Source organism: Phragmites australis, chromosome 1 (genome assembly GCF_958298935.1).
Source record: "Phragmites australis chromosome 1, lpPhrAust1.1, whole genome shotgun sequence".
NCBI lineage: Eukaryota > Viridiplantae > Streptophyta > Magnoliopsida > Poales > Poaceae > Phragmites > Phragmites australis.
In genome coordinates, this window is record NC_084921.1 from 3,890,767 (window position 1) to 3,916,574 (window position 25,808).

At 46.5% G+C, this 25,808-nt stretch overlaps 4 protein-coding genes and 1 non-coding gene across 5 annotated transcripts; 3 read left to right on the forward strand and 2 right to left on the reverse strand.

Annotated features, from left to right (window-relative positions):
- The first annotated feature begins 1,410 nt into the window (after nt 1-1,410).
- Nucleotides 1,411-2,461, forward strand: LOC133886976 (uncharacterized). The gene has a single exon (XM_062326892.1). The coding sequence runs from the start codon at nt 1,635-1,637 to the stop codon at nt 2,130-2,132; it is 498 nt and encodes a 165-aa protein (XP_062182876.1). The 5' UTR covers nt 1,411-1,634; the 3' UTR covers nt 2,133-2,461.
- Nucleotides 2,462-6,292: 3,831 nt separating this feature from the next.
- Nucleotides 6,293-6,820, forward strand: LOC133930383 (uncharacterized mitochondrial protein AtMg00820-like). The gene has a single exon (XM_062377023.1). The coding sequence runs from the start codon at nt 6,293-6,295 to the stop codon at nt 6,818-6,820; it is 528 nt and encodes a 175-aa protein (XP_062233007.1).
- Nucleotides 6,821-11,628: 4,808 nt separating this feature from the next.
- Nucleotides 11,629-12,155, forward strand: LOC133886987 (non-specific lipid-transfer protein 1-like). Its single transcript, XM_062326902.1, has 2 exons — nt 11,629-11,990; nt 12,137-12,155. Exons 1-2 carry the CDS (start codon nt 11,629-11,631, stop codon nt 12,153-12,155), a joined length of 381 nt encoding a protein of 126 aa, XP_062182886.1.
- A 497-nt stretch (nt 12,156-12,652) lies between these two features.
- On the reverse strand, nt 12,653-13,941 carry LOC133930392 (probable protein phosphatase 2C 8). The gene is made up of 3 exons (XM_062377032.1): nt 13,333-13,941; nt 13,125-13,239; nt 12,653-12,978 (listed from the first exon to the last, which is right to left on the reverse strand). The coding sequence occupies exons 1-3, from the start codon at nt 13,939-13,941 to the stop codon at nt 12,653-12,655; spliced, it is 1,050 nt and encodes a 349-aa protein (XP_062233016.1).
- A 6,957-nt stretch (nt 13,942-20,898) lies between these two features.
- On the reverse strand, nt 20,899-21,037 carry LOC133891359 (small nucleolar RNA Z247). The gene has a single exon (XR_009904191.1). It is a non-coding gene; the product is annotated as a small nucleolar RNA Z247 (small nucleolar RNA).
- Between the last annotated feature and the right edge of the window lie 4,771 nt (nt 21,038-25,808).

A 25,808-nucleotide genomic window follows, 5' to 3' on the forward strand; every position in this document is an offset into this window, starting at 1 on the left:
CCAAACACTAACAACTCTAACCATTTGAGCAACTGTCATAGAGCAAACATGTGATCATCATAGTAAAGAGTAGCACACCTAGCAAGCATCAGGAACATGGAGCAAAGTTAAGGTGGGACCAAAGTTATCTAAAGTTTGATATTTTTAGGTGTTGCTTCTAGATAAAAGATATCTACGGAAAAGAGATTGATATTTTGATAATGGCAATAATGCAACGACTAATATAGGTTGTAAGTTTTTGATATGGCCTTACAAGGGCCCAGTTATTTTGAGATGTTATTTTAGCCGGAACAACTTTAATTGGTCTGCGATATATGTTCATCAATTTTATGAAAATAAAAATCTAGATCTAAAATGAGACATTCAAGACATTTTTTTTAAAGAATGCGCGCAGGAGCGCTGCCAAATCAAATTAATAGGAGGAAAAAGGGTTACATTTAGGACAAAAATTTAAAAGTTGAAGTGTTATGTACAACGATTCTTATAATAATGTGTTCGCCACTGAGGTGCAGCCAGTCCCCAGCACAGATAAGCAATATTGTAGCAGTAAAAATACTCCTAGAATCACCGTGCGATTCAAACTGCGAACTGAGCACCGTTCAGTGTTTGGTTCAATACTTGAGATCACTGTGCTGAAAGGTACTGAACTAGAAGAAAGCTACCGAACTAGATGAAATATGAACTCTTGAGTTGCGTAGGTGGTGTTTGGCTCTCTCAGGCTGCACTCGTAGTTCTGGTCCTTTTATGCCTGAACTCTGAAACTCTGTGCGTGGCTATTCTTAACGTGAATAGTTTAAACCTCTTTCTTGCACCAAAAACCTGAGATTTTCCCTTGATAAAGTTGTTCATCTAGAGCCCAAAATACCATATCAAATGGACGGTTGTTAATCACGTGGTTTACTATATGCTAACCGTAGAATAGAGCAGGACACTGAGTTAGGCTAAGCAGCAATAGCACATGCTGTTGTACGCAAACACGTGGATTGAAGCTTAGCGGGCCTAGCAGAGCAGTTGTGATCAACTTGTATTGCGATTAGTAAGCCTAGTGCAACCCAAAAACTGCTGCTTAATTTGGACTGCATGAAATCGTGCAAAATACAATGGATGGGCTACTCCTAGTGCTAATAGTTTTTTTTTCTTTTGAAAATATGATGTATGAAAAACTATTCCGGCATAAGTCTATGATAACAATCAGTTGCCTTTGCAGCTCATGCTCCAACCTTTTCTCCCCCTTTCCCGTAGGAATGTAGTCATTCATGATCCATGCGTACCTGTTGGTGCTCAGAAAGTTCCAGGCGACCCCCAACTAATGCAGTGCAAATGCAGCCAGCGACAAAATACCGCACTACACATAATTGGCCGACTTATTTTAGGTTTGTTTTTAATCATGTCTGGAATGGACAATCGCTAACTGTTAAATCCCATTTGACTGCACTGTAATCACTCCATTGGGCAGTGCAACCGAACTACTCCTCACATATTTTAGGCCTGTTTTGTTGCAACTGGCATTATATAAGCACTATGCTTGTCACCACCGGGGGCATTAGCCATCCAGTCAGTCCTCTCCCTCTCCTTCCCCTAGCAAGCTCACACACACCCAATAGCACAGGCCGGCCACGCACAAGCAGAGAGAAATGGGAAACATGCTGCCATGCTTGGTCCAACAAGGCACAACAGCTCTGCCGGCCATGAACCCCAAGCAGAGGTTCATCTCCCTCAAGCTCCTCGTGAAGGCCCTCCACAAGATGAAGAAGAGGCCCGGTAGCAGCAACAAGGCCAAGATAGATGGCAAATCATCTTTTGGTTCTTCATCGGCACCATCATCGGCTGCGGCAGCTGCAGAAGGAAAAGGAGGAGGAGAGCTGGAAGTGAAAAGCAAGGCCAACTCCAACCCCAAGAGTGCCGTGATGAGTTCAAGACTCCATGGCCGGAGCGGCCACAAGAAGGGCGTGGTCAGAGTGAAGGTGGTCCTGACCAAGGAGGAGGCCGCGCGGCTGCTGTCGCTGACCGTCAGGGGGCAGAAGACGGCCGCGCAGATTGTGGCCGAGATCAAGAGGATGGAGGCCCGCCGCGCCAATACCGCCGCGTCAGCGTGGCGCCCGGCGCTGGAGAGCATCCCCGAGGAGTCGTAGGAATTGAAGGGTCTTATTGCTCCATATATATAGAGAGAGAGAGAGACTTGGGTTGAGAGGCGAGTCGACGACGACGTACGCTCCCCCTCCCATGCATGCGCCCGGCCGGCGTCGGCTGATGCCTGATCCACGCCGTGCCGGTGTACAGCTTCCCTTTTTTGAAGCTTCTCTTATGTTGTCAGATCTCCCTGTTATTCCTCTCAGCAGTTGTAGTCACCAGCAAGTGAAAGAAATGGAATGAAATTCTGCTCTTTTATCTTGAAATGCTTGTGCTGGCCGGATGTATACCGTTCTCCAGCAAATGAACTGCATTTTCTCCCTCTGTTAAAGCGTACAGATCGATGATTTGGCTGCTAAATTTAGATGGTGGACTAGCACTACCATCACCTTTGCATCGATATACTTGCAACTGCCTATGAATCATACTTTGAAAAAAGAAGGGTGGAACGAACAAAATTAAAGAAGACGGGATTTCTTCAATGATTCAGAGTTTGTTGGCCGAGTCCGATATGAATAATGATGCAATGTGTTTGTGCTGAATTATATAGGTCGGGCAACTGATTGGTACATGATAGGCGGGCGCCCATGTGCACTTGTTCTCTCCTGCTTTGTAGTGCTAGGAAAGATAATTCCGTATGAGATGTGGATAAATGGGTTATTTCATCTATCCTTTCCTTCCATCTAATACCAATTCATTCATTCGTTGATCCTCCTATCCACTTTATATTTTTTTCACATACTCTTTTAATATAAATCTTAACATAAATAAACAATACTGATAGCTCATTCATTGACTGAAGGCAAGTGAAATTTTAATAGCATTGGTAGCTAAACAATGATGCTATAGTGGATTAGGACTTGGGAGGCATATACAAATCATAGCGAACTGCAATAAATAAACAAGGGCGCTTGCGCTAGTGTTGTGGTTGAGTCTTGGTGGACGGTGGTCTCATCATGAATTCTTTTTTTTTTTTACTATTACAAGATGTGTTTTCATGTTTTTCTTCGCATGCAAATTGTAGCACGACTTTAAATTCAGCTATACTGGGAGAATATGTATTTTTTAGGGCTGAAAAGATTGAGCACGGTGAAAATGTATCACATGTTTCTTGCAAAATATCACCTCTGTGGCCCGCTACTCTAAAAAAACAAAAACAAAATAAATCAACAGGAATCCGTACTCCACTCTAGAAAAAAAGAACCCTTGCATTTCATTATGAAGAGACGATGCATCTTAAAAAAAAGGAAGAAGAAGAATAGACGATGACTCACTATTTGGCGTCCACATGCCGCCGTGCCACTGCACCAATGAGTTTCCCGGAGCCGGGCCAAGGACGATTCGGCGACCCATGTGCCGGGTTCGTGTCCGGCTGCCTCCATCAGGCATATTTTTCTGTCCCGGACGATGCGTGATCTCGGGGAATTGTGCTCTCCGGGGCGCCGAGATTACGTAGGGACGAGACGCGATCCCTTGGACCCAGCTTTTGTGTGGCCATGCGATCGATCGACAGCAGCGGAGGCCCGATTTGCTGGTCTCCTCTCGTGCGTGCTCCCAACCCCCGGATCGGCACTGGGATAAGGATTCTGCGAGGCACATGGTTCGTTTCGTAGACGGTGGCGGGGAGCTAGCTAGGGTGGTTGCACCAACGACACGTGTCTCGCCGTGCTTTCGGTTGCTCTTTGTCGTGACGTGGGAGCTGCGATGGAGTGGCTATGGGGATGCACAGCACTCCGTAAAGCAAAATTGTAGCGAAACTTGGCCCGTTTTTTACCACTTTAAATCCATAATTATACCTCTTAAAACAACTTATTTATATATATATTGTTATATGTATAAATAACAATATAACAATAGCGATGGTGACCATTGTTATATGTATAAATAACAATATAACAAACCGAGGCAACCTGCTACCCCTCAACGGTGGATGCTAGAGATGGAGTCGACGCGAGGCTGAGGAGCGTGGTGTAGGGAGAGCTATCCGGAGCCCCTAGCGGTGGAAGCGGGAGGCGGAGTCGACGGTGAGGTTGAGGGAGGCAGCCCGCTACCCCTCAGCAGTGGATGTCGAAAATGGAGTCGATGACGAGACTGAGGGAGGCAGCCCGCTACCCCCTTAGCGATGGATGCCGGAGATGGAGTCTCTGGCGAGGTTGAGAGGTGTGGCAGAGGCAGAGCCGTCCGGAGCCCCCGGTCCAGAAGCATCCAGATGTGGCCTAGTCTGGTGCCGCCCTTTGCTAGTCTTCTTGGGCCCCGCTCGCGAGGCCAAGCTAGACTGTATCCACCCAGCGGACAGCAGCAGGCTTTTTTCATCGGCTTTCCCCAACAGTTGGTGCCGTTCCTAGGCCCTCTTCAGCAACAATCGATCGGGCCCATGGTGCCTGCTCCTAACACTGGTGCCTATGGCTTCTGGGACCAGCATGAGCTCGCCAACTCGTTCAATACCATGACCATCACCCCACCTCTGAGCAGTGCATGGTACATGGATTTGGGAGCATCCGCGCACATGTCTTCCACCAACAGTAATCTTCAAGTTTCCTCCCTACCCTCTTCCTCTACTCCAACCAACATCATCGTTGGCAACAGGTCTCTCCTTCTCGTCATGTCTGTTGGTTCTACTTCTTTTTTTACCTCTCAACGTCATCTTCATTTATGACACGTTCTTGTCTCTCCGCATATTATTAAAAATCTCATTTATGTCCGTCAATTCACTACTGACAACAATTGTTCTATTGAATTTGATCTCTATGGCCTCTCTGTGAAGGATCCACAAACCAAGAACGTGATCATCAGGTGCAATAGCTCGGGCCAGCTCTACCCCCTATTTTCATCGTCGCCTACTTCGCACGCACTCCTCGCCAGCACTCCTTCCTCTACTGTCTGGCATCAGCGTTTGGGTCATGTTGGTCATGAGGCCCTCTCCAAGCTCGCCCCCGTTGCAGGCATCTCACGTACTAAATCAGAATCCCTTTGTCACGCATGTCAACTTGGTCACCACATGCGTCTTCGCTTCCTAGCTCCAACTCTAAAGCCGTCTGAAATTTTGATTTAATACATTGTGATCTTTGGACTTCTCCTGTTGCCAGTATCTCCGATTATAAGTATTACTTAATCATTCTTGACGATTGCTCTCATTTTCTTTGGACGTTTCCTTTACGACTAAAATCTGACACTTTCTCTACTTTGTCGCATTTTTTCTCCTATGTCTCTACGCAATTTGGCTGCACCATTAAGAGTGTCCAATGTGACAACGGCCGGGAATTCGATAACTCCTCCGCTCGTTCCTTCTTCCTCACTACTGGTGTCCAACTGCGTCTCTCATACCCCTACACCTCCCCACAAAATGGTAAGGCTGAGCGCAACATTCGTTCTATCAACAATATTGTTCGCTCCCTTCTCTTTTAAGCTAGCATGCCTCCCTCCTATTGGGTACAAGCACTAAACACCACCACCTATCTCTTCAATCGCCACCCCACAAAGACACCCTATTTCGCTTTATATGGTGTCCAACCCACATACTCTCATTTACGTGTCTTCGGGTGCAAGTGTTACCTCAACCTCTCACTCTCCACCACTACTCCCCATAAACTGTCACCTCGGTCCACCCTCTGATTTTTTTCTCGGTTATCCCTCGGATCATAAAGGATACATATGTCTTGACCTTTCTTCCAATCACATCATCATCTCACGTCACGTCGTATTTGATGAGTCCTCTTTTCCCTTCTCCGAGGTGTCTTCCCCACCTTCATCCGACTTTGATATCTTGACCGAGCTCAACACTATTTTGCCTCCCTTCTATACTAACCGTGCAGGTACACTCGGAGGTCCCTCCCACGGTGTTGTTGCCCCCTGCTAGTTTTCCACCGCAGGTTGCTGCCAGCAGTACTGTCACTACACCAGGGGATGCTTCTACTACTGTATCAGGCGAGGTGGGCCTTTATCCTGCTGTTTCTAGCAGGTCACTACGACCTGGTCGCCCACCTGATTTTTTTCCCTGGCTAGCCAAACTCACATTCCTCCAGCCCATCGAGTGGATGATTGCGTCAACCCAGCTCGGGTTGGGCCGATCACTGCCACGCCCCAGGATGTCAGCCCAGATGGTGGCGCTGATCCACCCCTGGCGCCTGTGTCGAATGAGCTACAGGTGCCCACGTCTGCTCCGATGGTCGTGCCTGTTTCTCATCAGGTGCTAGGTCCCACGACCCCTCTTTTTGGTTCGTCTGCCCCCGTGACTCAGGTTGCTGCCAGTCGAACCAGCAAGGAAGTTGCTATCTCCATTCCACCGGTGGCCAACCAGCACCAGATGGTCACTCGCGGCAAGACCGGGTTTCGTTTCCTGGTTAATCACATGAACCTTCATGCCTCCACCCTCTCATCGATTCCTAAGATGTACCGTGGTGCTCTGTCAGATCCTAATTGGCGTGTTACTATGACTAAAGAATTTGAGGCTCTCCAGGCAAACATCACTTGGGATCTCATTCCTCGACTTCCAGGTGCAAATATTGTCACCGGCAAATGGGTCTTTCGTCACAAGTTTCGACCGGATGGTTCTCTTGGTTGCTACAAGGCTCGTTGGGTTCTTCGTGGTTTCACCCAACGTCCCGGCATTGGCTTTGATGAAACTTTCAGTCCTGTCGTCAAGCTCTCTACTGTCCGCACAGTTCTCACATTGGCTCTCTCCCGTGCCTAGCCAATTCATCAGCTCGATGTGAAGAACGCCTTCCTACATGGAACACTTTCTGAGACAGTCTGTTGTTCACAGCCCTCGGGTTTTGTTGACCCTGCTCGGCCTGATGATGTGTGTCAATTGAACAAGTCACTCTATGGACTCAAGCAGGCACCTCGAGCATGGTATAGTCGATTTGCCTCCCACCTCATGTCTCTTGGTATTGTGGAGGCCAAATACGACACATCCTTATTCATTTTTCGGTGTGGTTCGGATACTATCTACCTGCTCCTATATATCGACGATATTGTCTTGACAGCTTCATCTCTGAGTCTTGTTCGTCACACTATTGAGGCTCTTCAGTAGGAATTTGCAATGTAGGACCTCGGACCTCTTCATTATTTTTTGGGGATTACGGTTAATCATTGTGATGGTGCTCTTTTTCTCTCACAGTGACAGTATATCCTAGATATCTTAGAGCGGGCAGAGATGTCAGCATGTAAGCCTTGCAGCACCCCAATCGACACACATGCCAAGCTCTCCGGTGATGGTGCTCCCGTGGATGACCCGACTCACTACCGCAGTCTGGCAGGTGCTCTGCAATATTTGACCTTTACTTATTCGGATATCATTTATGCTGTACAACATGTCTACTTATTCATGGACGACCCTCGTGAGCCTCATCTTAATTTGGTGAAATGCATTCTGAGGTACCTTCAAGGGACTCTTGATTATGGTCTTGCTCTTCACCGCACCTCCACCATTGTTTTGACTGTCTACACCGATGCTGATTGGGTTGGTTGCCCTGACACTCGGAAGTCCACCTCTGGCTATGCGGTCTTCCTCAGAGACAATCTTATCTCTTGGTTGTCCAAATGGCAGAATACAATATCCCGATACAGCGCTGAGGCTGAGTATCGCGTTGTCACCAATGGTGTTGCACAGGCTTGTTGGCTGCGCCAGTTGCTCATGGAGCTCCACAATCCACTTAGTGTGCCACTGTTGTTTATTATGACAACATCAGCGTGGTCTATCTCTCCAACAACCTGGTCCAGCATTAGCGTACCAAGCATGTGGAGATTGACCTACACTTTGTTCGCGAACGCGTCGGCCTCGGTGATGTTCGTGTTATGCATGTCCCGACATCCTCTCAGTAAGCTGACATCTTCACCATAGGGCTGTCCACTTCAGTCTTCCAAGAGTTTCGCTCCAGTCTCAATGTTCGACAAGCTCCCGTCTCAACTGCGGGGGAGTGTTAGACTTCCTGCCCATTCACACGAGCATCTCTTTGACTTTCCTCTTTTACATCTTCCCATGCATGCATGCACGACGTGTTCACACTCTTCCTGCCTGTTCACATGAGCATCTCTTTGACTTCCCTCTTTTACATCTTCCTATGCATGCATGAATGCATGCACGACATGTTCACACTCTTTTGCGTGATAGTTTGAGTGCTATATATTTGTAAGTTGTAATCCTGAATATTCAATCAACAAAGATCATGTGATTTATTCCACTTTCAAGAGGGCCTCCGACTGCGAAGGGGCTCTGGAAGCGGAGGGCTTCGGCGCGAAGGTGTTTCGCGGTAGATGTGAGCCAAAGTGTGCAGCTAAAGGTCTCCGAAAGGGGTTAGCACATAGGGACGGTGCAGCAGTGAGCCGGAGAAGCCTTCGTAGAGGCCTCCGGCGATGATGGGACCGCAGAGTGCAGCCTCGGCGAGGCCTTCGGTCTAAGCACGACCTCTAAAGGTCAAAGCACAGCCTTCGGAGCCTGGAGCACGGTGACCTCCGGAGCCTGGAGAACTGCCTCCGGAGCCCGGAGAACGGCCTCCAGAGCCCAGAGCACGACGACCGGAGCAGGGTGGAGGCGAAGCTGAATCTGACATGGAGGGTGGAGGGCCTTCGTCGGCTGATGAGAGGAGGGAGGAGGGCCTCCGACGGTGGTGGAGAAGAGGGCCCTTGGCTGCTGCAGGGTTAGCATCTGGCAAGCGGAGCGGTCCTCTGCTTTTTTCGTTAGCTTGCAAACACGGCGACCTGACAGAGACAAGTGAAGCATAGCTCCTAGATAATAAACACTCACGTCAGTGGATGGCCGGCCGCATGGTGACACGGGTTCCTACGGGCCGAAAAAAGTAAGGACTACACACTAGCTGCAGAGCTCTTAAACTATCTCACAGCACATTACTTAGGTGGGCCTAGCAAGGTGGGCCCAACAAGGTACAACAAGGTGGGCCCATACCACATGGACACGCTAGGCTGCCATGCTCTTATATGTCTGCCTCTGACAAGAGATAAGTTTGTCAGTAGACGGACACGCGGGCACCACAAAAGTCAAGAGTTATCCTTCAGCCATGTGTGGCTGAAGGTTACAGGCTATCTCTGTCCTCTTACATGTGCTTTATATGTAGACCGTAGGCTATAAAGACTCGTGTTTGTGCACGACAAGTAAATAACTACACTACTATTTCCTACACTCTGAGAGTAAATATACTAGGGTCACGATGTGAACGCGAGTATTTCAGTCAAACATTGCGGTGTCGTACTCCGTTGTGGATGGTGCGTGTGTCAGGAGCCCACACTGAGTGGATGCGACCTGCCCCTTGATTTTTTCTCGCCTTGCGCAGCGCTTGCTAGCCAGGGCCTTAGGCCACATAGTAATGAACTAAGGGGATTTAAATAAGGGCTGCTAGTGCTGCACGCATACACAAATATCTATAAGCAAGTGGGGCGCGTGTCTCTGACAGCGAAGGGCTCACATGTGCTTACCTTCACACGGAGCGGTGCTTGGAGCTATGCGTGCTTACCTCCACATGGAGATGTGTTCGGAACCGTTGTCTCGACCTGCAGACCCGCGCGCAGCCCGTCTGCATGCTGCGAGACCAAAAGCGCGCCTCGCTGGCATACGACAGGTGACAGGAGAGCGCTTTGCGAGGGAGCTCCGTTGGGTCTTGCATGCCCGGTGAAGGGCCCGACAAGACCACAACGGCGAGTCTGCGTACATTGAATCGCATGGCGGGGGCCTACCTGTCAGCAGCGGTGAGCCCCCAGGATACGGTGCTCTCGCGTGCACGGAGCTATGCTTGTTGCGGCTTTCTATACCGTTGTCGAGGCGATGAAGAGTGGCGCTCGTGCGCACATGGCTGCGCAACCATGGCCTATCATGCCTGGCGCCCGGCCCGCCGAGCTGTGTGGTGTTTAGCTCTCTTGATGTCTTCCCAACTCCTTTCCTCTCATGGCTTTTCGAATCAGACATCCTCACGGACGGCGCGCTGTTGGCGCACGAGTACGTGCCCCGAACAGATACAGCCAGGGCCCCTTCGAACGAGGAGGCTCAAACTTGGAGATGAACTATGAGCTAATAGGAGAGAGAGAGAGAGAGAGAGAGAGAGAGAGAGAGAGAGAGAGAGAGAGAGAGAGAGAGAGAGAGAGAGAGGGATTGTTTGTGTATCTGTTCGAGTTTTAGTAATAGGGGAAAACCTTTGGGGCCATTCGTTTCTGCTATTTGAGGGCTTATTTATAGAGAGAAAGGGGCAGAAAAAATTACTAGTCTGCTCCTAAGATATATTACAACCGAATGCATAGAGAGATATTTTGGATATTTCACTCCTTTACATACTACACGATGACTAAGATACTATAACAGCTATAATAATCCTACGGTGCTTCGTTTAAATATGTCCAAGGTGAGACGTCCTCCAACAATCTTCTTCTAGCATCCACCCTCAACTGATCGATCTTCTTCTAGCATCCACCCTCTCTAGCTCTGCACTGCAAATTATCTCCTCTCCTCGAGAAGACACAGAGAGGAAATAAAACAACTTCGAAATCTCCATCAGAATACCTCTTTTTAGTATATTTTTAGGGGTTTAAGACGTTTTTCTTTTTTAAAAAGAGAGAAGAGAGAGGTAATCTGCATCGGTGACGAGGCCTTGCCAGTTACCATGTCCCCGCCTCAGGCCATGCACAACGCGCCTACGTGGCTGGGCGCTTAGGAGCGGTTACTGGTTTTCCTTGCCACGGTGTACTGATTTTCCTTGTCACGGTGTAGGCCATCGAAGAGTCACCGCTTGATCAGGAGGCCATCGAAGAGAGAGGTCGGAGGCGGACGCTTGTGTCCAGTAGAAAAATCGTTGGAAGATGTGATCTGCCCGTTGGGCGGACGGACGCTTGAACCAGTTTCTAAGTTTATCAAGTTATTTAAGCATCTATAAAATATTGTTTTCATTATAGGTTGAGACTTGTATATAGACGCTTGATGATATAGTATTTATTCCCTCTCTTTAAGCGTCTGTATAAGTGTCTTTGCATTGTACAGGGCCTTAAATATGTCTCCTCGTGAATTGGACGACGTATGGGCTGGGCGGAATGGGGCCTGTTTCTCGCGAAGCACACGCCCGCGTCCGGCATCTCCATGGACCTTTGATTTGATCTGGTTCTTCGATTGGGCGACGATCAGGGAGCTGGTTCGCCTCATTGTTGGCCACGCGCCTACCCTGGGTATGGCGGGCTTGGGCTATTTTTCATCTTGTAGGCTAGAGGCGGATGGGCGTCATCTGCCACGTCTCGGTCACGCATTTTGCCCTTCCCAACTGCCCAAGCTAGGATCATTCGAGCCTCTCTACTTTCCCCGTCCCTCCAGAGGCAACCTCACACCGACGACATGCCAAAACAACTAACTCTACGTGCACATCACCATGTGTGTGTGTGTATATATAGTCTCTTGCATTGCCATGACGAAACCAGTCAGACCCCAAGCTACTGCTGCACACACCCAGCTCCTACGTATAGGACGTCTCACTCCCGTGCGCCGTGTCTTCCTCCAGCCCCAGGACGATGAGCATCACCAGGTCAGCCAGCAGCGGCGCCCTCGCCGTGCTGCTCCTTGCGCTGGCGGCGGCCACCCGCGGCGCCTCCGCGGCCGCGCTGCAGTGCGGGCAGGTCACGCAGCTCATGGCCCCCTGCATGCCGTACCTCACGGGCGCGCCCGGGATGACGCCCTACGGCATCTGCTGCAACAGCCTCGGCGTGCTCAACCAGCTGGCCGCCACCACTGCCGACCGCGTCGCCGCCTGTAACTGCGTCAAGGCCGCCGCCGGGGGCTTCCCGGCCGTCGACTTCGCCCGCGCCGCGGGGCTCCCCGCCGCCTGCGGGCTGTCCATCAGCTTCACCATCTCCCCCAACATGGACTGCAACCAGTACGCCACGCACGGCACCACCTTTTCCTTCCCTTCCATCATTCCATGCATGCATGCTCATCATCATCATCTTCTTCTTCTTCTCATCACTTTACTTTTGGCATAATTTGACCGACCGTCGTTGCGTTGCGCGTGTGGGTATGCAGAGTTACAGAAGAACCATGAGACCGCACCACGCACGCAGCCGCAGGAGAAGTTCTTCAAGTGGCATCGCATCACATCTTCCCACGAAATAAAGAAGCAAAGCTAGACTGATCACATATTGCGGTTTTGTTGCTTTGATTTCTCTGGTGTTTGTGTTTTTCAACTATACAAGTATTTTGTGTGCTTCACCTATCTAATATACTCGTCGAGTAAATTTCATTGTGTGCTTGTACAAGCGCGCGCGAAAACCGCATTCGCCAGAAATTCGATCAATTGGCTGATGGTCAAAGATTTCACCTTATAATATATATCAGTTCACAGAAGCTGCAATCTTAATATCAACTTCAAAAAGTTCAAACGTCTATTATGGTAATTGGCTCAGTTCCCATATCGATCCATAACAAGAGAGTACATACCAAGCTACCAATGCAAAGGTTTCAGTCCACATGCACGAATTGAACGACAAGAGAGATCAGGGCCGGCCGATCGATCGATGGAGCAAAGCTAACGAAGAACATTCACTTGTTCGCACGCTGCGACCAGAAGTCCATGAACAGGACGAGGGCGACGCTGACGTTGTCCTGGCTGCCGGCGCGCACCGCGCCCTCGGCCAGCTCCTTGGCGAGCACGGTCGGCGAGCCCCTATCGTCCAGCAGCGTCTCCCACGGCATGGTGATCACCGAGGGCTTCAGCAACCTCTGCCGGACGAAGTCGCACGCCGACGCCGGCGCGACGGCGTCCCAGAGCCCATCGCTGGCTAGGATCAGGAACTCGTCCTGCGGCTCCCGCTCCACCACGGTCACCTCGGGCTCCGACGTCACGCACGGCTTGTACAGCGAGCTTCCTGCATGCAACCAAGCAAGTTACATTACATACGCGTACAATTGGTCAAGTACCTACGTGCTTATGAGCATGCATGGCAGACATAGAAACTAAGAACAGAGAGTCGCTGAGAGAAAGTAGTTGTGTTTTGGTTTGGATGCTACGTACCAAAAGCGCGAGTAGTCTTCAGAACGTTGTCGACCTTGGAGGTGGACTCGTCCACACGACCGCCGTCGTTCTCCACGCCCTGCAGGGGCTTCTCATCTGGCCTGTTTAGCTGCACCTGCACGTACATAGAAATTTGGAACTGTAAGGTTTTTTTCTTGCATCTAAAAAAAACTCTGATCCTCTGATTGTCTCTGAACTATTCTAAAACCTGTTGGGACAAGTGACATGCATCGGGCTTTGGACAGGACATATGAATGCCAAGAGCAAGAGGAAGCTTTACCCTGTGCTCGGAGGTGAGCTGCATGACCTCGCTGCCGCGGGATAGCACGGCCCTGGAGACGCCGCAGTTCGCGAGCACGATATACTTGTCGAGGACAAGCGCGACGAGGGCCGTCGCGCCGACGGCTGCGGCCTCCCCAGCTTCGCCCACGCTGGCCATCTCCTCATCCACGGCCTGGAACGCCTCCTGGAGGACCGTCCTCCACCACCCTGGCACGTCGTGCGACGCACCGAACCGCGGGGTCTCGGTGAGCAGCTCGCTCTCGACCCGTTCGGCTATGGCGGTGCCGAGCCGCGCGCGCAGGTGCTCGGCGACGGCCGCGCCGAAGTGGCCGTCGAATACAGCGAAGTAATCCAGGCCCATGGGCGGTGACAGCGCCGTGAACGATTGCTCGGCCGCCACAGCGTCGGTCAGCGCCGGGCGTCTCCCCTTCATCGAGACCCAGCCGTACGACAGGTACAACGACGGAGACGTCCCCCATGCCATCGACACGGGCGCCGCCGGTGCCGGCGTCGGGACTTCATCCTCGCTCGACATCACTCTAGTGTCTGGCAATCGCTACAAGCGTTGAATCTGTGCGCCGAAGAGATCGAAAGCTAGCTTGTACGATGCTTCTGAATGTCAATGCCATTTTTATAGCAAGGAGACGCATTGCAGATTTGCAGGCTTGCAGCAAGTGGCGGTGAGCAAGATTATTTCCGTTTACGCCCCTCACACCAGGCGCAATTTCAGAGTGGTCACTTCTCTCTACTAGATTAGAGTTTTTTTTAGCTTCTGTATAATTTTTCCATAGGGTGAGGACTGCTTTACAAAGGAATCTTAGAGGATCAACGGCAGCCTTGTTTCAAAAAAAAAAAAAAAGGCGGCCCTTCAATTTGGAAGGATGCAACTAGGGATATGATGTAACGCTGTTACAGGTGGAAAATTAACTGGAACATCATCACATATTCACATCCCTACAGGTCACACGATGAGCCCATCTTAATTAATTCCCTCGTTTCATCAATTATTTGGGCTTAATCAAGAATTGACTTCATATTTCAACTAAATCTCAGATATTTTTAGAGCAACTTCTTTCTTTCACACCAGTTAGTGGATTTCGTTGAATCTATTCGAGGTATCCTTTATAATCGAAAATAATTTATTTCAATTGTTATCTCCAATGCACCCTCAAATAGTTTCGATGAAATAGTTTCGACGAGCCTTCCCATGACATGGTGTAGAAGAAGGTGGTTACTCTTAGAATTTTTTATATTTAGTTCAAATCCAAAATAAATCTTGGGAGATTTGTTCATATCCAAAATAGGCCCAAATAATTAACGAGAGGAAGAAAACTAATAAGGAAATCAATTAAGTTGGGATCATCATGTGGGGATGTCATGACTCATGACATTACTACGATTGTTATCTGCAGTGAATTTTTTTCATGTTTATATGTTAATCTTTTGAAAATTCCCACATTGCCTGCTTAATGTCATACATATTCAGACAGGTAAATCAACTTATCATCGTTATCAAAGCTACCCCGGTGATACATATGTCTATGTTGACCTAAAAATCTGAAGTTCCATAGGAGATGACACTGGATGGGCAACATCAAAATTTTCAAACATGTTAGCCAGAAGCATGAAAAATATCACTGGACATGGCTAGTACAATTAAAATACGTTAATCTTGGGGTAATATCACCAAATATTTCTATTAGATAGATCAATTATCCATGCGGCATCTAATAAAGAATGTAAGGGAAAAATCACGATTCATCATTACCTAGTTGAATTTCTGGTTATAAAAACTCTACACGATAGCTTTTACCCACCGCAAACCAATCCATCTCAAAGGGACACCTTTGGGCCAATGAAGTTGCATCAGTTCCTAGACATTACCTAAAAAGCACCATAAACAGGCTTAGCACTCACAATATATAAAAGATTTCAATGTCCTTACCCACAAGAAACAAACAAGTAGCAACCATGATGAAAAGAACACATGAGAAACAAAGGGAAATTCGATCCAATCGCAATACAAGAAGTAGGAGGGGTCTAATCATGAATCCATCTATTCTTCTCTTTAAAACTTCAATGAACATCATCCCTACTCGAGTTGTAGGAATCATTTTTGACGGTATGGACACCAAGATGGTCGAGGATGGGTGAATGAAGGAAAGGTGAGGGTGGGTTTTGTGGCAGCGGTGAAATGTCCAGAGGATGGAGTTTGAGATTAGGGTTAGTGGCGAGAACAACACAGGGAAATATAAAGGACAACGGAATCATTCCTAGGCATCGGATGTCAATCCAACGGCATGAGGATGCCATGTTAGGTGACCGGTAATAAGGCTCATAGGTGGGCCCTATTTATGGAGAGATTTCATTGGGGCGCTTATATAATTGGCCCAATTGATTTTTATCCTTAATGTGGGCAAAATCATTCCAGTGTGTATCACTATCTAAAAGGGAAGACTACTACTCTTAACATTTACATGATGGGAGCCCATAAATCTAGATGGATGGTGGTGAAAAGCTCCTTCGACAACCATATCATTGTCCTCATGGTGCTCTAGCATGCGCCGAAATTCTATTTCTCGTGGGGATATCATTCACGAACTTGCAAATTTTTGGCAAAACCACGTATATCAATATCACTATGGGTCATGACGAATTTTAAACTAAACAAAAAGAATTATTTTTACTCGAGATAAGGATTTAAAATACTGCAGTGTTACTCAATAGATAATGGTAACTCGCTCTCGACCCGCGGGGTCTCGGTGAGCAGCTCGCTCTCGACCCGTTCGGCTATGGCGGTGCCGAGCCGCGCGCGCAGGTGCTCGGCGACGGCCGCGCCGAAGTGGCCGTCGAATACAGCGAAGTAATCCAGGCCCATGGGCGGTGACAGCGCCGTGAACGATTGCTCGGCCGCCACAGCGTCGGTCAGCGCCGGGCGTCTCCCCTTCATCGAGACCCAGCCGTACGACAGGTACAACGACGGAGACGTCCCCCATGCCATCGACACGGGCGCCGCCGGCGCCGGCGTCGGGACTTCATCCTCGCTCGACATCACTCTAGTGTCTGACAATTGCTACAAGCGTTGAATCTGTGCGCCGAAGAGATCGAAGGCTAGCTTGTACGATGCTTCTGAATGTCAATGCCATTTTTATAGCAAGGAGACGCATTGCAGATTTGCAGGCTTGCAGCAAGTGGCGGTGAGCAAGATTATTTCTGTTTACGCCCCTCACACCATGCGTAATTTCAAAGTGGTCACTTCTCTCTACTAGATTAGAGTTTTTTTTAGCTTCTGTATAATTTTTCCATAGGGTGAGGACTGCTTTAAAAAGGAATCTTAGAGGATCAACGGCAGCCTTGTTTCAAACTCAAAAAAATGGGGGCCCTTCAATTTGGAAGGATGCAACTAGGGATATGATGTAACGCTGTTACAGGTGGAAAATTAACTGGAACATCATCACATATTCACATCCCTACAGGTCACACGATGAGCCCAACTTAATTAATTCCCTCGTTTCATCAATTATTTGGGCTTAATCAAGAATTGACTTCATATTTCAACTAAATCTCAGATATTTTTAGAGCAACTTCTTTCTTTCACACGAGTTAGTGGATTTCGTTGAATCTATTCGAGGTAATCCTTTATAATCGAAAATAATTTATTTCAATTGTTATCTCCAATGCACCCTCAAATAGTTTCGACGAGCCTTCCCATGACATGGTGTAGAAGAAGGTGGTTACTCTTTATTTTTTATATTTAGTTCAAATCCGAAATAAATCTTGGGAGATTTGTTCATATCCAAAATAGGCCCAAATAATTAATGAGAGGAAGAAAACTGATAAGGAAATCAATTAAGTTGGGATCATCATGTGGGGATGTCATGACTCATGACATTACTACGATTGTTATCTGCAGTGAATTTTTTCATGTTTATATTTAATCTTTTGAAAATTCCCACATTGCCCGCTTAATGTCATACATATTCAGATAGGTAAATCAACTTATCATCGTTATCAAAGCTACGCCGGCGATACATATGTCTATGTTGACCTAAAAATCTGAAGTTCCATAGGAGATGACACTGGATGGGCAACATCAAAATTTTCAAACATGTTAGCCAGAAGCATGAAAAATTTCACTGGACATGGCTAGTACAATTAAAATACGTTAATCTTGGGGTAATATCACCAAATATTTCTATTAGATAGATCAATTATCCATGCGGCATCTAATAAAGAATGTAAGAGAAAAATTGAAATCACGATTCATCATTACCTAGTTGAATTTCTGGTTGTAAAAACTCTACACGATAGCTTTTACCCACCGCAAACCAATCCATCTCGAAGGGACACCTTTGGGCCAATGAAGTTGCATCGGTTCCTAGCCATTACCTAAAAAGCACCATAAACAGGCTTAGCACTCGCAATATATAAAAGATTTCAATGTCCTTGCCCACAAGAAACAAACAAGTAGCAACCATGATGAAAAGAACACATGAGAATTAAAGAGAAATTCGATCCAATCGCAATACAAGAAGTAGGAGGGGTCTAATCATGAATCCATCTATTCTTCTCTTTAAAAATTCAATGAACATCATCCCTACTCCAGTTGCAGGAATCATTTTTGGCGGTATGGCCACCAAGATGGTCGAGGATGGGTGAATGAAGGAAAGGTTAGGGTGGGTTTTGTGGCAGCGGTGAAATGTCCAGAGGATGGAGTTTGAGATTAGGGTTAGTGGCGAGAAAAACATAGGGAAATATAAAGGACCACGAAATCATTCCTAGGCATCGGATGTCAATCCAACGGCATGAGGATGCCATGTTAGGTGAACGGTAATAAGGCTCATAGGTGGGCCCTATTTATGGAGAGATTTCATTGGGGCGCTTATATAATTGGCCCAATTGATTTTTATTCTTAATGTGGGCAAAATCATTCGAGTGTGTATCACTATCTGAAAGGGAAGACTACTACTCTTAACATTTACACGATGGAAGCCCATAAATCTAGAAGGATGGTGGTGAAAAGCTCCTTCGACAACCATATCATTGTCCTCATGGTGCTCTAGCATGCGCCGAAGTCCCATTTCTCGTGGGGATATCATTCACAAACTTGTAATTTTTTGGCAAAACCACGTATATCAATATCACTATGGGTCATGACGAATTTTAAACTAAACAAAAAGAATCATTTTTACTCGAGATAATGATTTAAAACACTACAGTGTTACTCAATAGGTAATGGTAACTTTCCAATTGCAGCCCAGACATGCAGACCCATATCTTAGAAGATGAAAATTTTAAAATCTGTAAAACCTAGAGTCAAATCGAAGGCCTCCAAAAGGCATTTAGGACTCCTAATACTACCTGACATGCATTTTTACGTTTGCATTGTGGCTGAGTTTTCTTTCATCCTTGATGCCTGGGAGGAAGTATCATTGTAGGAGGCGGAATTTTCTACTTTCTACTTGGGCCACAAGATTAAATGATGAATAATATTGAGTTGGTGCATATGTTCTCTCTGGTTCCTAAATCTAAACAAATTTAATTAAAAAAATTTGGGGTTGAAATGACCCACATCTGCAAAGTAAATAAGCATGCAAGGAATGGACTAAAAAAAATCAAATACATACACATATCCATCGATTCCAACATGTTGTAGTCTATGGCCCAACCATACCATTCATCTTACTATTTCAATAACCATACAAGCAAACACTAGGTACTAGGTAGCTCAACTTGAAGTTTGAAGGGAATGGAACAATGAGGATGACCGAGATGTTACTAGGCCCATCACTCTTTGTCCCTCTTGTAATCTAATAAACTTCTACTCCTTCCACACACACACTACTAATCAATACATGACAAGTTCAGGATGCCATTTTAGATGAGCTTGTAGCCGGTAACCCAAATGTCCGCCGGTGGTGCAGCGTGGATGTACACAAACATGGTGCTCTCACCGGCGAGCAATGATGTGTGCCAGCTCGGGAACACGTAGCTGTACCACGCCTTGTTGAGCCCCCACACTAGGCCGTAGAGCTTGGAGATGCTGATGTGGAGCTCGTGTACCGTCTTGGGAGACTTGTTGGCCACCGTCACCGAGTACCAAGGGTACCTCTTGCCCCTCTGTGTCCATGACATCATCGCGTTCTGCTCAACCTCGATGGGCGAGGCGTGCTCAGGTTCAACAGCTGCAACATGCATAAGATGAAACTAGAATTAGTTGTGATTCTTTCTTTTTTTTTAGACAAAAGGATTTACCCTGCTTATATTGAAAGTGAAACCAAATCTTACATCACTGGAAACACCAATTTAAGCCAAAGTTCAAAAGAGATAACCTCTCAAAACGACTAGATAGGAGACCCTCCAACTACCCTATTACAGAACCATAACATTCGAGATATGTAACAGAGATGGATGGAAGTTCCTCATCCAGAGTAGCACCCTTGCTGAGATTTGGTCCACCTTCTCCTTGTCATTCGCCTTCAGAAGTAGCTTCCACCTCTATAAGTAAGAAATTTCAGCATAAGTGACATCAATAGGCTGATTAGAAAAAAACTTTTTGGATTGCCATCCTGTTCTGCTGATGTGCATGAGGGCATGAGACATGGTGTGCAATGCCAATCTTTTGGAAGGAAAATTTTAATTTTTCAGACTCTCCTGCCCAGTTTGTTTGCATGGTCAAGAATTTCTTGTTAAACTGACATTCAACAAAATTCTGGAAGTTATGAAACACTAAGAAAACATCATATCTTATTCTGAACGACATGACGAAGCATAGAAGATGAAGGATGACCTAAATGATTGTGCCATCTAGACGAGGATGACTTGATGACACTAAAAACTTGTTTATTGGGATCTTGACCAGAGGAGTGATGCGGCACCAAGGGGGCCTCCTTCACATCTGCCTCGACGGATTACCTTCTTTGTTGCCTGATCCTTTATAGCAAAGAAATTTGGGTGAAATACAAGAAAGACTTTATTATCAGTTGCCAAACGATGATAGAGACTAGATTCTTATGAGCAGTTAGCACATATAGAACATTATTGAGATAAAGTTTGCAACTTGGGGTAGGAACAATAGCATGACCAACATGACTAATCTCCATACCTGAACCACTTGCAGTGTGCACTTGATCTCACCCATTGTACTTCTCATGCATTGTTAGCTTATCAAGCTCCCCCCGTGATATGATCAGTGGCATTCGTATCAGCGTACCAATTCGTGTCCACTCCGTAGGATGTCACCCCAGATCATGTAACCTTTTCTTCAGGTTGGAAATTTGGATCAAACCTGTTCCAGCACTTGGAAGCCGTGTGCCCACTCTTGTTACAGAGTTGACATGTCACACGTGGACCTCCCTGTCCACCTCTACCGCTGTTGTTGCTGCCACCTTGTCCATGACCTTATGTTCGGTCGTGATTGTTCCCTCGGCCCCATGACCTCGGTATTGAAATTATCCCCCTATGTCGGATCCTTGCAAAAGCTCCAGCTGTGTGTCATAGCTCATCACCTGTGCATAAAGATCACTCAGCGAAATAGGATCAGATCTATTGACAACAGAGGATACCAACGGGTTATAGTCAACGTTGAGGCCTGACAATATATATGACACTAGTTCCTCATCATCAAGAGGTTTGCCGGCCGATGCAATTTCATCTCCTAGCGCCTTCATCTTGAAGAAGTACGCAAGAGTGGTCATGTTTCCCTTCTGGGTAGTTGCGAGGCTGAGGTGTAGATTGGCAATCCGCGCATGAGATTGAGATTAATACATCTCTTGAATTGCGGCCCACACCTGAGCCGTAGTTTTCAACATTGCCACTTGAGTTAGAATATCCATTGATAGAGAGTTCAACAGGTAGGCGAGGACCTGCTGATCCTAAGCAACCCACTTCGTATATTCAGGATTGATGACAGTTTCTTCCTTCTTGTCAGCGTTGGTGATGACAACAATCTTCGGAGGAACCTGAACCGAGCCATCGATGTAGCTGGTCAGGAGAGCACCGCCGAGCACAGGAAGGACCTGTTACAAACTGACACTTCTTTAATTATGCATGTGATCAATTAAGTTATTAGCACACTAACTGCTTTTCAGTTATTGAACCAAAGGGCAACCATTCATTATGAATGGACATGTTCATACCCTTTGAACATGTATAAATATGTGTAAACAACCATCAATCAATTACTACTGCTTACTCTCTCAAAATCTCTCAAAATTACTCAAACACGTCATCAGCACTTAGAATCAACCACTGAGCATTTTGGCCATTGCACAGAAGTAAGAAGAAGAAGAAGAAAAAGGGCCAATCGGCCTCACCAACAGAGAACGCACAAAGGCCTCTCCCAGATCAAGGTAAAAGAAAGAAGATGGCTTCACCTTCATCCACCACTGGAGATGTTCTTAGTTGTTTGATGGATTTGGAGGCAGCAGTTCTGCGGCACATCTCGCCGTTTGGCCAACAGCGTGCCCATCGCCACACATGTGGTCCTCGCCGTAATGGCCACCGCCACGACCCTCCAAGGGCTCAAGCAGCCCCTGCAGTGTCTCTTGCAGCCACTGCCCCCGCCGGCCCTCCACCTACCATGGCAGCACGCAGCGGGGTTGCACCTCTCTTCAACAACACACTGGCGATGGCATCCGAGGAGGAGGAGGAGGAGGATCCGGAGGAGCGCGTGTTGTACTCCCTAGAGTACACTCCGCTGTCTTCCTCCATTCCAGTGCCACCCACTGGCACCTTCACGGACATGGCAGATGCGGCTCCCTCTACTGCGGTGGCAGAACAGACCACGGAGACCCACCGTCGCAACTGGATTTTCCGTGTCCGGCATGGCAGAAGCCTCCTGGGAACAATGGCAGACTATAGTCCGGCCTCTCCTTCCCAGGGCATCGATCTGAACACACTAGCCTTCATCGACTCCAGCATTGAAGTTGTGGAAGTCCTCTCTGAGGACCCATCCACCACTGTCTAGATGGTCGCGGCGCCGTTCTTCCAAATCGACGACTCCTCTTCATCAACTGCCGGCTCCACAGTGGCTACACCCACTGCGACGCTCGGCCGCACCCTTCGCCGCTTCACCACAGTAGCGGCCAACCGCCGTCCGGGCCTCCGCCCAGGGTCATGGGCCCTTGCGGCCTCCGGCCTCCCCTCCGTGGGGTTCTAAATGCGCCCAGGCGCATGTGCGTGCGAGGGGGAAAGGGTGTGCGTGTGCGTGCGAGGCCTCCCCCTCCTCTGCATGAAGACTCGGCCAGCAAGCCGGCGGCCCAGCCCCTCTGCTCTGGAGGCTCGACCATCCTCCCTGGTGGCTCGGCCGGCCGCTGCTCCGCCCGGCGGCCCAGCCACCAACTCCTCCACCAGCGGCCCGGACCGGCACGCCTCAAGACCCGGTGGCTCCGTCGCCGACGCCGACTCGGCCGCCCTGTGCTCGGCGTCGACGACGCCACCTCAACCACCCGACTGCCACCGGCGACCGCTGCCCTCTCCCCCTGTCGATGGCCCCACAAGATGTCCATCTCGGCTCCCAAAATGGCGGCGGCGGCTCACAAGACCGGTTAGGGTTTAACCGGCCACATTATATACACTGAGGAGGGGAGGAGGGGGGCGCCTATGGGCTGGGCCGAAAGACCTAAAAGGCCACAGCCCAGGTTTTCTCAGCCCATCAGCTATTGAAATAATGGCATTTTCACAGAAAACCCCTCGGGTTTTCAGAATATTTGTAGCCAATTTCAGTATTTAAATTTACAGTTATGTAAAATCACGTTATAGCCCCTGTGTTTAACTATAATTGTGATTCGTTCTGTTTATGTTGTAAATATATATGTTCTAGTCCCTGTTCTCTCTGGAAATTTTATATGTTACATGCATTTTGCCCTTATGCATTCTAATTACATATATATATATATATATATATATATATATATATATATATATATATATATATATATATATATATATGTTTACAACTTTATTTTTGCAATAGCAATTATTTTTCTTGCAAAAAACATATTATTGCAAACTATGTGATTACCTCTTCACTTGATATAACACTATATTCCAAACTTTCGCAAATTGGCCATACACTAATTAGTATTTTAAATTGTACTATGGGATCTATGCTATGTTTAAACATAGTGACTATCCTTAATGTGCGTACCTAATATCAAATTTAGAACCAAGGTCTACACCTTAATTCATATCTCATATTGGCCATACACAAGGTAGTATCTATATACTACTGAGGGATCTACACTATGTTTATACATAGTGACTATCCTCTACGTGTGTACCCAATGTGAATATGAATTAAAGAAGGTCTACACCAATTTTGGTGATTACCTACATAGTGTTAACACAAGAGGTCTACACCAATTTTGGTGATTACCTACATAGTGTTAACACAAGATTTGAATAACACAAGTTAGTGGAATTCATGACATCTACTGAATAATTACAGATTATGCCCCCACTACTAAAAGGTTTTTATCATCTTGGTGACTACCTTCAATATGTTACCAATATAATTTTAGGTCTACACTATCTAACTCAAATATTAACTTGACTTTACAATTTTGCACTATTACAGCACTACCATGCTCTAATTTACCCAAAATGTAAATTCATTCAATCATTGGTCAATTTGTAGGATAAAATGTCCAATATTGAGTTTGAAAGACTCAAGTTAGATGGCAAAAACTATCTAACATGGGCAATGGACATGAAGATAAGTCTATCATCCCACGGACTTATGACGGCAATTAATCCTCCTCAAGAAGGAGACCCGCCACTTCAAGATCAAATCAAGTATAGGCTTTATACTACATAAGACACTATTTACATCCAGATTTAAAATCTGAATACCTGATGGATGAAAATCCACATGATCTATGGAATTCGCTCAAAGAGCGATATGAACAGCAAAAGACAGTAATACTACCTGATGCACAACGCGAATGGACCAACACTCGCCTCCAGGACTTTAAGTCCATTGGAGAATACAATCATGTTGTTCACAAAATCTACTCAAGATTATTTTTTTGTGACAAAGCTCACACCGATGCGGAGAAAATAGAAAAAAACTTTGTCTACAATGCTTCCTGCCCATAGGATATTGCAACAACAATACCGTGCTAGGAACTATCAATACTATTCTGAATTAATTCATACTTTACTTCAAGCTGAGAAGCATGATGAACTTATTTTAAAGAATCATCACCGGCTCCCTACAGGCACTGCACATGTACTGTGTAAAACTTAAAAAATTATTATATGGTTTAAAACAGTCGGGAAGAATGTGGTATAACCGACTAAAAGAATTCCTTTTACAAAAGGGTTATTCCAACAATGATGATTGCCCATGTGTCTTCAACGGGATTTTGTATTATCTCTGTATATGTTGATGATCCAAATATCATCGAAAATACAGAAGATATAGATGAAGCACGCAATCATCTAAAGACGGAATTTGAAATGAAGAATTTAGATAAAACCAAATTTTGCTTGGGAATACAACTCGAGCACTGTCCTTCAGGTATTTTACTACACCAAGCCGCATATACCCAGAAAATATTGAAGAAATTCAATATAGAAAAATCATATCCTTCAAAGACTCCCATGGTTGTTCGATCTCTTGATATGGAAAAAGATCCATTTAGACAAGGGAGGAAGGAGTAGAGATACTGGGACCCGAAGTTCCTTATCTCAGTGCCATTGGAGCGCTTATGTATCTTGCAAATTGCACCAGGCCTGATGTCGTATTTGCAGTGAACTTACTAGCTAGGCATAGCGCTACTCCAATTAAACGTCATTGGACAGGAGACAAGAATATCTTACGATATCTCCAAGGCACTATAGATCTTGGTCTTTTCTTTAAAAGAAATAAAGATATGAATATGATTGGATACACTGACACTGGTTTCTTATCAGATCCCCATAATGTCAGGTCATAATCAGGCTTTGTGTTCTTAAATGGTGGAACAACCATTTCATGAAAGTCTTCAAAACAGACTCTAGTGCCTACATCCACTAATCATTCTGAAATAATTGTATTATATGAAGCATCACGCGAATACGTATGGCTTCGCAGAATGATTAATCACATACAACAATCATGTGGTATTGGCTCTATCCAATCACCAACAATTATCTATGAAGATAATTTTGGCATGCATTGCTCAAATGCAAACATGTTACATAAAGAACGATATAACTAAACATATTGCTCCTAAAATATTCTATCCTCATGAATTATAAAATAATGGAGAAATAGAAATCTTGCAAGTCAAATCATGTGATAATCTCGTTGATTTGTTCACCAAGACCTTACCGACTTCTACATTCCAAAAATATGTTAATGGAATTGGTATGCGACGTCTATGGGATTTGTAAGGTTCAGGGGGAGATTGATCC